The 12803-nt window shown below is 39.3% G+C and overlaps 2 protein-coding genes across 2 annotated transcripts; one reads left to right on the top strand and one right to left on the bottom strand.

Moving 5' to 3' along the window:
- The first annotated feature begins 61 nt into the window (after nt 1-61).
- On the top strand, nt 62-4240 carry LOC136428449 (ankyrin repeat and SOCS box protein 7-like). The gene is made up of 5 exons (XM_066417947.1): nt 62-192; nt 770-912; nt 1745-1872; nt 2714-3337; nt 3852-4240. Exons 2-5 carry the CDS (start codon nt 794-796, stop codon nt 3977-3979), a joined length of 999 nt encoding a protein of 332 aa, XP_066274044.1. The 5' UTR covers nt 62-192; nt 770-793; the 3' UTR covers nt 3980-4240.
- A 3003-nt stretch (nt 4241-7243) lies between these two features.
- LOC136428451 (ankyrin repeat and SOCS box protein 7-like) lies at nt 7244-12803 on the bottom strand. The gene is made up of 4 exons (XM_066417949.1): nt 12651-12803; nt 11221-11477; nt 9676-10293; nt 7244-9296 (listed from the first exon to the last, which is right to left on the bottom strand). The coding sequence occupies exons 2-4, from the start codon at nt 11441-11443 to the stop codon at nt 9166-9168; spliced, it is 972 nt and encodes a 323-aa protein (XP_066274046.1). The 5' UTR covers nt 11444-11477; nt 12651-12803; the 3' UTR covers nt 7244-9165.

Raw genomic sequence — 12803 nt, 5'->3', positions numbered from 1 at the left:
AATTTGTTTCAAATGAATACTACATGTGTGATGCATCGAGCCGAATGTATAATACAAATAGCGCACTATTTAACTCTTACCGAAGAAAATGGCTTCCGGTCGGTGACATCTGTACTTTTGTTGTCTCCAAACTTTTCCCTGTATTTTGGTTTTCTAACAGCTTCTTTTCATCCTGAAATCTACTTCAAACAGGTGCGCATATTCTATAGGTGATCTAAACTCAGTGTCGTTTGATTAAGGTTTTCTCTTGATGTATTTATGGAGCGTAGTTTGTAGCATCTCTGTGTATGCGAAGCAGCAAGCGTTGGAAATTATTTCCAGCGTAATTATGCGTAAACACGACTAGATAATTAGACAGCTGCTGGCGTTTTAACATGTTGAAAATAAGTGAAAACGTGTTGAATGTTTAATACATAGCCGTTTTTGTAATGCTAATACTGTCAACAGTAACTGCATGTAACTGCTGTGCTCAAATTTTATACAGCTTTGTAAAAAGAAATCTGGCAGTGGCAACGTTACACTTGTAACTAACTCGGTTTATAATGGCTTGAATGTGACAAACGAATTTGAATGAACTTGCCAATTTAGATGTTAATTTTTTTTTCTCCAGTGAGACTATTAATATCTGACACGTTCGATGATATAAAGTGTGAATACATATATTTACTCATGACTATGTAGTACAATTTTCTACAATTTACAAGTAAATGAAAAGGACCAGTAAATTTTCATGTATCGAGACAATAAAATATGAAACCTTGTTTTGCAGAGTGCAACTTTAAAGACCACTAGAATGCCTAAACAGAAGGCGAGACGTAGGCAGACAGCTGTCAGGAAGAGACGACTCTCGCCGAAGGAAAACGCAGCCCGTTATACCTCCATCCAGGAGGCCATTGGCTTGGGTGATCATAGGTAATTATCACTTCAACGTTTTATGTTTAAGGTTTTGTCACAAATTCTGATGTCCAAGATTGTGAACGTAGATTTCACTTTAACCTAAAATTTACTGTAAATCGTGAAATATTCTTAATGCTTTTGATTCTATATTTGTAATGACCTATCAATGCAAACTCATATTACCATTATACTGTGCTCATTCTTGCACTGTGTTAATATACTAGTAGTTATACTGAGTATTTTAATTGGACCTTTAGCTAAGAGTGCAGAAAAGTTACTAGCCAATCAGGGCACCTCCTGACCATAACAAGCAACCTGATTGGCTAGTAGCTTTTGTTTTGTCCTGTGTATTGCTTACAAAGTTGCAATGCTATCATTGCTATCCAAGAGTGACGCCTTCCCAATGCAAAGAAATCTTTAAATGTGTACACTGAAGCCAGGGCTGTCTCCAGGACCCACTCTCCGTCCCGTGGTGGGAATTTGCTTGTTGGTAAAGATTTCACCCCATCTGTCAGAAAATCTGAATTCCCTGACATGAAAATGAATTTTAGTAAACTTAAAATGACAGATGTTATCAACAAAAATTAACAGTGTGGGTTCCCACAAAACAGTGAGTGGGATGGGAAAAAACTGAAAGCTGGAGACAGCCCTGTACTGAAGGCTATTGCAGATGTCTGTAACTAGCCTGGGTGCCATCCTAGATTACTACCAGGGCTCCTGCTTTCACTATCCTAAAATGCCATCCTAGATTATTACCGGGGCTCCTGCTTTCGCTACCCTAAAAAAATCTAGGATGGCACCCAGGCTAGTCTGTAACACCTTGTACTCTGTATTTCCCTACACGAAGGCTTGTTCAAGACTTGCTACAGGATGGGGTTGATCCTAACTACTTCCTGCAGAGTGGGTTCTCCCTGCTCCACCTGGCCGTGGCTGTTAACAGGGAGAGGTGTGTCAGGATGCTGCTCGAACATGGAGGTACGCTTGTTTGTTATTTCAACCTTCGCCAAGAAGGTTATGTTTTTGGTAGCGTCTGTATGTATGTTAAGCAGCATAACTCAAGAAGCTAAGGATGGATTGTCATGAAACGTGGGATGTGTGTAAGTCATGTCCTTTCAAAGAAATGATTAGATTTGTGTTCTATACAAGCTATGGTCATGGTTTATAGGTGGCAGATAGCTCTTGTTTGTATTGCACAACAGGTAAACAGCCTCAAGGTTTATGTTTTAACACACACCAGTTTTGTACGGTTGAGTAAGTATGTAAGCTGCCTAGGGCCAAACTCATAGGTTTGGTCGACTCACACCAGGTGTGGTAGTTCTTTGATGTGCTTGAGGTGTGGCTCTCCTGAAACACAGGACCTCCCGCTAAATGTCCCATCCAAAGGACTGTAACCCTTCCCAGTAGTGTACAAGTCAATAAGATAACCAGGACAGAGATGCAAATTCTCAAACCGATTGGTCCAGAAGCAGATTTACTTACCCCTAGACCAAGTATGCTACAGATATGCTTCTTTTTCTTTTAATTCTGTACATAGCTTTCCCAATTAAACTTGTCAGTGATGTTTGAAAATGCAGAAGTGCTACAGACAAGTATGAAGGTGACAAAGAGAAGATATTTCATGTACGACAGAAACTTTTTTGAAGGAGTCACTGGCAAGACTGCCGAGAGCACCTAGTCTTACCTGGTCAGGTGCCAACTGGATGTGGTGCTGCTCCATGCCAAAAACTAGATTCCTAATCATCTGCTGTTTGGCATGTAATGTGTACTAGAGTATAGTTGAGCTCACTGACTAACATTGTTGTTCCTCCCTATCTAGCACATCCACATGTTGGGGACAGAAACCGTGGTTACACCCCGCTGCACATCGCTGCAACCTGCGGGCAGATCCGTATCGCGCGCCTCATCCTCGGCCACGAGAACTGTTACCAAATCGCCAACGCCACCAGCGACCGCGGGCTCACCCCTTTACATGTTGCCACTGCTACGAACAAGAACTCCATACAGATGATTACATTGCTGGTAGAGGGGGGTGCAGAAGTGAACGCTGCCACGGTTAATGGCGACACCCCCCTGTCCCTTGTGGTACGGTCTGAGAAGAGGCGGGTCTGTGCACGACAGCTCTTGGAGAAGGGCGCGGACGTTGACGCACAGCAGGGATTCCCTCTGTGTTTCGCTGTCTTGAACAATGACAATGACCTTGTGAGACTACTCTTGGTTCATGGCGCCAACGTTAACTTCCGAGGGATCAGCCATGGACACACGCCACTGCACCTCTCAGTCGTGGTGGACAATCTCCGAGCGACGCAGCTGTTGTACGAGTTTGGCGCCGAGCCGTACTGTCTGAACCAGAGTGGGAAGAGTGCCCTGCAGCTGGCTGAACTCTGTAGTAGGGTCTCCAGGGACAACCATCCATGTTACACTTTTCTACAGGAGAGAAGTAGTAAGAAGCTTAATTCATCAACTCTAGAAATGTAGTAACTGTAAATGCAGTTTAAGTTTGCGGTCATTTGCTTTCATGGTGAGGAGAAAATGGAGTATTCGCGGTGGTTTTGACTTCGCGATAACACCACAGTAACATTTTGCTTCAGTGATGGAAACACCGGCACCTTTGCAGACAACCAGTCAGAAATGACCTTCTAACGACCAGGCATGGGTGCTACATAACACAGAACAGTCACCTCCAACACATTATAACACTGGGGATAGACAGGTAGAAGACAAAATAAAGATTTTTGAGATGGTTTTGAGTTCGTGGTGAAGAGGTCACTGAAAAAACCGTGAACACAAAACCACTGCAGACTTAAATGCATTTACAGTATCAACAATAGATCAGTAAACATTTGTTCTACATACAAGTACGTTTGTAATTTTTAATGTTTGTTTATGCCTAGTTTTAGTCTTAGTCTAGTTTTTAATGAATAATGCTCATACACATTTGTTTTCACATCTTTCAGGATCTCCTCGGACTTTGCAGGAAATTTGCCGACTGTATATCAGGAGGACTTTGGGCAAGTGGAGACTCCAACACATCAACGACCTACCACTCACCAAAGTCATGATTCAGTTCCTAAACCATGAATAGGCTACCTTAGAATAAGGTGCTAACTTTATGTATGTAAACCATCACTGGTATCCTCTCTTCTTTTTTGGCCACACCTCTAGGGCGGGGCCTAATCTCGTTCAGACCACTATGTGAAGGGGATGGACCAGAGTTACTGGATATTTGTTATCTTATAATCTAGGACTTCGAGCACAGGAAGAAACACAGTGAAGATCTGGAAAGTGTTATGTATATTGTACTTGTTGCTGTTTAAACTTTAATAAAGATGATATGTCTTCATGATTTCTTCAGCTTGACTCATTTCCATAAGTGAAACCTAGCAATCTCAAAGCAGATGTTGGGAGGCAAAATCATTATTACATTTTTACATATCCCTGTTTCTGTCACAAAGTGCCTCCCTAACATCTGCGGAAAGGGAGGCAGACTGTAACAGAGAGCTAGAAAAATGTAACGATTTTGCCTCTCAACACCTGCTTGGAGTTTATGAACCTTGTAAATGACTTTTTGCTTAAACCTCAGAGATGGAAACTGGAATAAAGCTATCTTTACTTTCTATGCCCAGGCATCAGATGAAAATGTGGAAAAGATTAAAGAGAAAGGTACTATTTTTCTCGATTGAGAAGCTATTCTTCCTGTATTATGTTTGATGTTATCAACGGTGTATACTGTATGTCTGTGTGTTGCCTTCATTGTATGAAATATGATGCAGGAATTCTTTCAGTCATTAGAAACAGTGGCAATAAATTTTATGTATATTGTATCTACAGCATTATATATTTCCTCCAGTATAATATGTAATATTTCTGTTCATTTCAAAGAACACCATTCCCATGTAAAGAACAGTTGGTCAGTTATTGCTATGTAATAAGTCCATGTGACTGCCAGACATTAGATAAAAAAATTATTTTTGTGGGATGTCTTTAGCAATATAGATATTGTTTAGAAATACACAGAATTGAAATGTCTGCAAAGGAAATATGGATATATATGTACTAACTTAGAGGAAGTTTTTGAAAGCATTTCAATTTTGCAATGTTATTTTTTGCCATGACCACTAAAACCAGGTTACTAACTTGGATCTTCCAAAAAGAAGCATCTTTTCACTATTGTACAGCCCTGATGTCATTTCATTTGTATTTGTACAGGTCTTTTAATAATGAGCTTTTTTTTTTTCAGTCACAGAAGAGAAAGTATCACTTTAGCACTGAGTTAGGATATGAAGAAAAATACGTTAGTGACAAGAAACATGAAAAAGGTAGAAGCGAGAGTATATTTCTTTAGCATTTGTTGTTGAGCCAAGAAATTGTGTACCATACGGTATGTTATAAGAATTCTTGAACAATTCTCTAAAAGCAACTGGTACAACTTGTCGTCAGTAGAAACCTTTGTGCAATGATCTAAGACATTACATCCTACTGTACACATAATTTACGCGAGCACTCTTCAGCTTTCCCTCACCTTGTGTTGATGCATGTTTTTGGCTATACCACAGGGCAGAGGCATTTTTTCCTCTTGGTTTCTGTCTACAGCTAAACTACCCTGAATTCGTGTGATGGAAAGTACTTGCCTCAGCTTTATACACTTGACAATGTGTGAGCTTTCCATCATCATGCATATTGTACTTTAAATGTTTCTTTCAAAAGCTTGTTTGTTTAACACTTCAACAGATTTGGTAGCTTGGAATGAGACCAAGCTGCCATTCTACTCAAATGTGTAATGATTACATTTGAAGTTTTCAGTAGTTTTTTGATCCAATTTAAGGTGTACATATATTGTTACATACATATCTTATTAGGCCAAATTCATTTTCAGTAAACCAATTTTGTGAAATATTCCTACTGAGTATGATAGAACCTTTTTTATGTGATTGATGAGAAGCATTTCTCCAGCAATATATACTCTTTGTTATGTATGATGTTATAGTTGTATTAACATTATTGCTTGTTTGTTTTAAGTTTTTCTAGCTTGAGTGCCATCACCGTTAGTTTTTGTTTACTTCATAGTTGCTCACACCAACATTTTGAGCAACTACAATGTATTGAGCGCAAGTAAACTAACAATAATGGTACTCAGGCTAAAGTTTTTCCCAAGTATTGAAAGGACTTCACGTTTGTTTCCTTATACAGTATCTGTTATGTCCATAAATCCAGCATGATTTAAAACTTTTTGAATACAAAGGTAAGATACTGGTACTCTAAAGAAGCTACAAAGTTGTAAGGTATGCCCAGAGTGGGGAACTTTTCTCATTATTAGCCAGATGTTACTATTCAGTTTCTGTTCTGAACATATTCATAAAAATCGTGTTAAATGGTGGTGACATATATTCTGTGATGAAAGTGCAGAAATGACAGTACTTCAGACTGTTCATGCAGAATGAGGGATAAAGAGTTGTATGACGCATCCACTGTATTTTCACTCTTCTTTTTTTGTTGAAGATTTTCCCTTTTTTGTTAAGGAAGGGTGAAAAGAACTTGAGCTATTGCCTACAAGAGGTGATTATCTCAAATAAAATCATGTGCATTCATAAGTATGGGTTATCACGCCTGTTCCAAAGTAATAGTAATAAATTTCTATATCAGGTAAATACCTTTCCACATACACTCAGCACAAAATGTGTGGAAACTTAGATGAATGCGAATATCATTGTCAAGGGCAATAAAGAAGATAAACAGTGGTATACTATCATGCAATGGGATTGATGAGATTTGATTCACTAAAATCAAGTTTCTAAACTTGTTGTGCTCAGTTTAGATCTAATTCAATGTCTCAAACTATTTCTTTGTGAACTATTACTTCTCTCTTTCCTTCCAACCATCTGTTAAAAAAATGTTTAAGTGCCAGAAAAGCAAGGTACAAAATGCAACAACACAGTGAATGAAAAAAGATTTGTATTCACCATTTTATATTCATGTAATGGTTTGACAGACAAATATGTACATAAATCCTGAAATTGAGACAGTTAGATGGGAAGAACTTATTTGTACATATACATACAGTTTTCGAAGGCAAGACAAGGTTTACATTGTGATAAGCTACAATCAATTTCCCTAAAGGGTTGCAACAGACCAGGTTAATTTCATGTTCTCAAACTGAAGTTTTGCTAGTTGGCAACTAAATGTGTTCAAAACTTGTTTCAAAGTCTGAACTGACTGAAGTATTAAATTTCATTTTACAAAAGAAACTGTTTTGGAGATAGATTTATAAAATAAAGTCTATCAATTGCATGTGCTTTTGAAGGATGAGCCAGTCCTGAAAATATGGCATAAAAATATATTTGTGACCATATCATAGTAGTATCAATCGTATTGCCATATTTGATGACTAAGTGCACTTGCATTGTGATGTAATTAACAACTGACCAATCACCTTTCTGCATCTTTTGCTTTTTACCAGGTGCTTGTCACTCAACATTCTGAGTCAGACATAGAGGGTTACTCACTCCCTATAACTGGTATAAGATTTTGTACAGTTGAGAGAAACAGGTAGAAAAATAACAGAACAAAAAGAACAGAACTAAAAGTTACATATTAGAGGGAATGTAGATTTACCTACTGGCATTTTCTAGGTAGAAGTTAGTTCCACACATAAACTCATGCCTTAATAATAATACTCTGAAATATATCATTAATACTTGACACAAGATAAGCTGATGAACATTTAGTTCACATTCTTAGAAACGGCAGTGTATAAAGACATTTTCTTTTTGGAGCATTTTTAAGTGGATGTCGGAGTACCAAAATTGGCAAAAGGCACATGACCCCATATATAAACCCTTGTTCAAATGGAACAGGACCAAAATGAACATGGATCACTAGTATATCTATGCTATCTAAGGCACAGTATTTGGAAGTCTTTTCTAGTGAAACATGGTGCTGTAGCCAGATGAATTTCGAAATCTTTCTATATCTTATTGCATTGTTTTAGTTTATTTCATTTTCTGAAAAAAAAAAGAGTCTCTTATATATAAATGGTTTTTGGTTAACATTTCTTGGATCTACTTCCTCCTCCTAATGCCTACTGTAAATTCCTTTTTTTTGCAGGGATTTAATTTCACAGTAGAATGGGAAAAGATTGGTGTTATAAGTTTGGGGTCAAAACAATTCTCAAGTACAGTAGTACTACATTGAAAATGCATATTCGCAGTGTCATAAATTGGTGCTGGAGAGGTCAATGCAATAAAATAACATTTCAAGATTCATAGTAGACAAACTTCATGATGATATTTCAACCTGCAAGAAAATGTAAGGCAACAACAACAGCAGCCGTAGCATACAGTATCAATGTTTTTGTTACTTCATTATGGGGCTACATTATAAACCTATGAAATAGTGACCCAAATTTGTGCACAATATCTAGATTTTAGCATATATAGATATTTCATAGTTTTCCATTTTCACCAATTCCATACTCTAAAGTAATACAGACAAAGCCAACTTTTTTTGTAAAACTATCAGGAAAAAAACAACAACATATTTTGCATCATTTCAAGTGAAAACTTTCCCAAAGTTTCAGTGTTTTTTAAAGTTGTCTGAGCAAATGATTTATCTACCCTTGCCCGGATTCGGCAAAATAACAAAATAATGGTATATGGCTATAAATAGCTAAACTACCATCTCTCCAAATCATCGAAAAGGCTTTAGTTCATGGTTCTAACTGCGCACCTGCAGGTCAAATGTGAAGGCCCCTGAGACAAAAACAAATCACGTCTGGACATTGTTATGCAAAATTGACCCAAAAGAGGCCATACATATCTACACCGGATACACACTTGGAAAATTTTCTGGACCTGCGACAACGTAGTGTAGGGCGCCTTTTTTCCTGGGCGTGAATCGTTCTCGTGAGTCGTACAACAAGCATTTTATGGCCCGTATGTACGACTTTGTCATACGTTAACCATGGAGGTAACGTACGACAGGGTTGATTTACACCCAGGAAAAAAGGCGCCCAACGCCGAAGACATACAACTTTGTCATACGTCGTTATAGTGCGTCTTTTTCCAATTGTGAATCAGGTCCTAGACATGGATGAAGTATGGTTGAGACAAGAACTGTTTACAAGTCAGGGGGGTTCACCTTTGATCTGCGCATGCGTAGTTGGATCTGTGAACAAGCTTATCACCAGATCTAGAGACTGTGCAGATGGGATATTCTAGAAGGGAACTTCCAATGGAGCCAGGAGGGTTGAAATAGTACATCTGTGGTGAGCGGTCAGTCTTTGTGTTTGAGATAGTGCAACATGACCCTTGTGATGTCCAGCTCGTCCAGTCTGTGCAGCCGTTTGTGTCCGACCTGTGACCTCACGGTCAGTCTGCACAGGTCCTGCAGACTACGGGATTTATCTGCAGCGTGAAGATATGATTAAGAGAGATCAACAAAGATATATCAGGACACACAAATTAAAATCATCCGTTAATCTTTACCTCTTAGGCTCCAAATACTTCAAGTGTTGACATTTTTGCTGTGGTTTTACGTCTGCGGTTTTCGCAAAGACCGCTTCACCTCAAACTTAAAACCATCACAATAAATTGTGTTTTTAAAGTTGACGATCATGCCAGCACTGCCAAAAGCATCTGTACTATCCGTCTTTACACTGTATTTCAAGCAAGGGAGTCCTGGAAAAGTCCTGTGTTTACCCACAAATGTATAATGATTACAACTGTAAAGTTTGAAGCGCCTACTATTAAGACATCCTAGATGTGTGAGCACAGACATACTTACATGTAACATCTTTTAGAAACTGCACACACTGTGTGTCATCATCGGCCACACTTCTGGCCACCTCCAGGGGTGTTTCCTCACTCTGGTTCTTGGCATTACAGTCTGCTCCGTACTCCCAGAGTCTTGTAGCTAAAACCACATTGTTTTGCATAGCTGCCAAATGCAATGGCGTCTGTCCTGTCTTTGGGCCCCCATAGTTACACTTTGCTCCGTTCTGCAGCAGTATTCTCAGAAGTTTGTGGTCATTGTTTGCTACGGCGTATCTGATTGGTAGTCCCATCTCGAGGTCTACGTTTGCACCCCATTCAACTAACGTCTTTATACACGAATATCTGCGGAACTTTATTGACATCAGAAGTGGGGTGAAGCCAAAGTCCGTCACAGGGTCTATCGTTGCCCCAGATTCGAGCAGAAGGCGCATGAACTGGAGGGCACACTCTTCTTTACCGCAGGCCGCCACAATGTGGAGGGGAGTCAGACCGTCGCGTCCCTTCGCGTTAACGACGCGTTCAGAATCGTCGTACTGCAGAATAACCTGAGCGATGCGGGTCAGGACGTACTTGGCGGCAAAGTGCAGCGGCGTGTAACCGCCAGTGTAGTCCTTCACGTAGGCACATGCTTTGGGATGCAAGAGAAAAGACATCATTAGTCACTTGTCATTGTTAGCAGTGTAGCTTCTGATATAACTTTATAAGATGCATCATAAAAATGTAATATCATTACCAAAGAATACACAGGTACCATTAATATTGATACAATTTTAAAGTTTTCTGCTTTACAGTGCAATTTGGCAATTATTCAAACACATAAAGGGTCCTAGTTGAGTCCACATTTTGGCGACGCAGCGCGGAAATAAAAAGATTGTGAACAAGGCGTGGGCTGGCACGGCTTGGAGTTATGGCCGCTGTTGTAAACAAAGGCACGCCGGTCGAGCTGTGACCGCGGGCTGACCACACGCAGTGACCGTTATCGGCAGTGTTGGCATTGCGGCCGGACCGAAAAATCGCCTGACCGCGACCACATTGGACAGGTGAACGCTATAGACTATTTCTTAATGCTTATGTCAATGGGAAAAATCCAAGGGACCGACAAAAAATGACCACTATGGCCAGGTGGCTGCTATTTCCAGGTGACCGCTAACACAGGTTTGACTGTAGTTATTTAACTACTTTATATAATTACAGTTACATCATTATGTTATAGACAATGCAAATTTATAGGTCTGACTCTTCCAGATCCAAGGAGTCAACAAGTGAAATCACATACACACATAGAAACTGCCAACATTAGGCCTATGTATTCAAACAAATTTTACGGAATACATAAAAATTGTACGTAATACACACAAATTTTACGGAATTCATACAATCCACTATCAAAAAACATAGTATGAATTCTGTAAAATTTTTTGGTTCTTACTTAGAAGCGACTTGTCAAATTTGAATATGTTTTGTAAAACTTCTTTGAATTTCGTAAAATTTGTCTTAATACTTTGTACAAATGCACCCCTGTACGTACAACACAGGTATGACATAAAAGTCTCACCGCCATGCTCCAACAGCAGTCGGACGCATCGGAGTTGACTGTTGACCACGGCTCCGTGCAGGAGGGAGAAGCCGTACACGCAGCGCTGGTTCACACTCAGCCCCTTCTGTAACAACGACCTCACCGGCGCAATCTTCCCGCCCCGCACCGCCTCCTGAAGTTTCAGGGCATCCTGGGAACACGTGGCGTGCTTGCCGTTCTTCCTGGGCCTCAACTTGGGCATGGCTGGGTCAGTTTCTTATCAACCGATCCTAAGGCTACAGAAATAGTAATCAAAATGTTCATCATTAGCCTGTGAAATATATGCCAACAACATAATATCATAAGGCCATGCTGATTTGAATATACATGTATGGAGGACATCCCAAAACTGAGGTGAAGAAAAAAAATTGTAAAAAAACAAAGTTGCCTTCAGTAGAATTCAGTAGAATTCCAAACTGAATGACTTTTTTACTGTTGTTCTTTCACATCTTTGTCTTTGGATGACTTCACTCATTGAAATTCACTTTCCGATTACTTTTTTTGCAATTTACACGGTATATAACGTATTTGCTCATTTTGCAGCTTCTTTGTATGATTTACGGTATGGTCGCAACCTTTTTTCTCTATGGACGAAAATTAAAATCATGTACTTGCAGATGTCATCCATATAATCAGTCACAGTGGCCTAACAGGAAAATGATTTTAAAAAAGTTGGCATAAAAAAATCACTATGCAATAAATTTTGAATGCAATTATTCAACAAGATGTTCAATATTGGGACTATTGTTGAATCATTCAAGGTCATATATGATGTACATGTACCCCAAAAAGGCAGTTGATTTTTGTGACACAAATTTATATGGGGTCAAATTTTCATGGTTGAGAATGCATCCAATAAGAAAACACATATCAAGAAATAGTATTTTTTCATGGTTGGACCAGTAAGTTCCCATATCGTGTTGAAAAGTGAATCATTGCGATATTGCTGCCAATACAAAAACGTATCGGCCCACTATCGGAGTGGCATAGTGACAAAATTGTATGCACACACATGCAAAATCTGAAACAAAAGCACAACCTCCATCTGAACTGTTTAAAATGGTATAAAACGACAGAAAGAAATAACTTTCAGTCAAATCATTCTAAAATGAGGACGTACAGAACATTCTTCATAGGTCACTGAATTCAACCGATGACTTTAAGTTTCTGTTTTTGAGAAAAGTTTTAGTCAAGTCTTGGACGTGCGCAACATGGTCATGCTTTTCACCCCACCCAAACAACCCGCCAGTGTTGTCCGTCAGTTCTTCTCAAAATAACAGCCGAACAACCACTCAAACAGATTTCCAGCATTTGCTGGGGTCTTAAGAAATCTCTAGGATCCTTTAACTCGACTTGTTAAGGTGTGAAAAATTGGAACGAGTTAAAAAGACGGGACAAAACAACTTTACCTCGTCAGGACGCCGCCATCTTACACCGCATTGGGCTCTGGGAAAAATCGAGGTCATTTTTAATTTCGGACGATACCAAACGGATTAGGGGGATTTCATGGAGCACTTTCGCTTTCTTTTACTTGCGGTATTAATGGAGGGGTAAAGAATATT

The sequence above is a fragment of the Branchiostoma lanceolatum genome, chromosome 2 (assembly GCF_035083965.1).
Source record: "Branchiostoma lanceolatum isolate klBraLanc5 chromosome 2, klBraLanc5.hap2, whole genome shotgun sequence".
NCBI lineage: Eukaryota > Metazoa > Chordata > Leptocardii > Amphioxiformes > Branchiostomatidae > Branchiostoma > Branchiostoma lanceolatum.
This window is presented reverse-complemented; position numbering and strand designations above follow the sequence as displayed.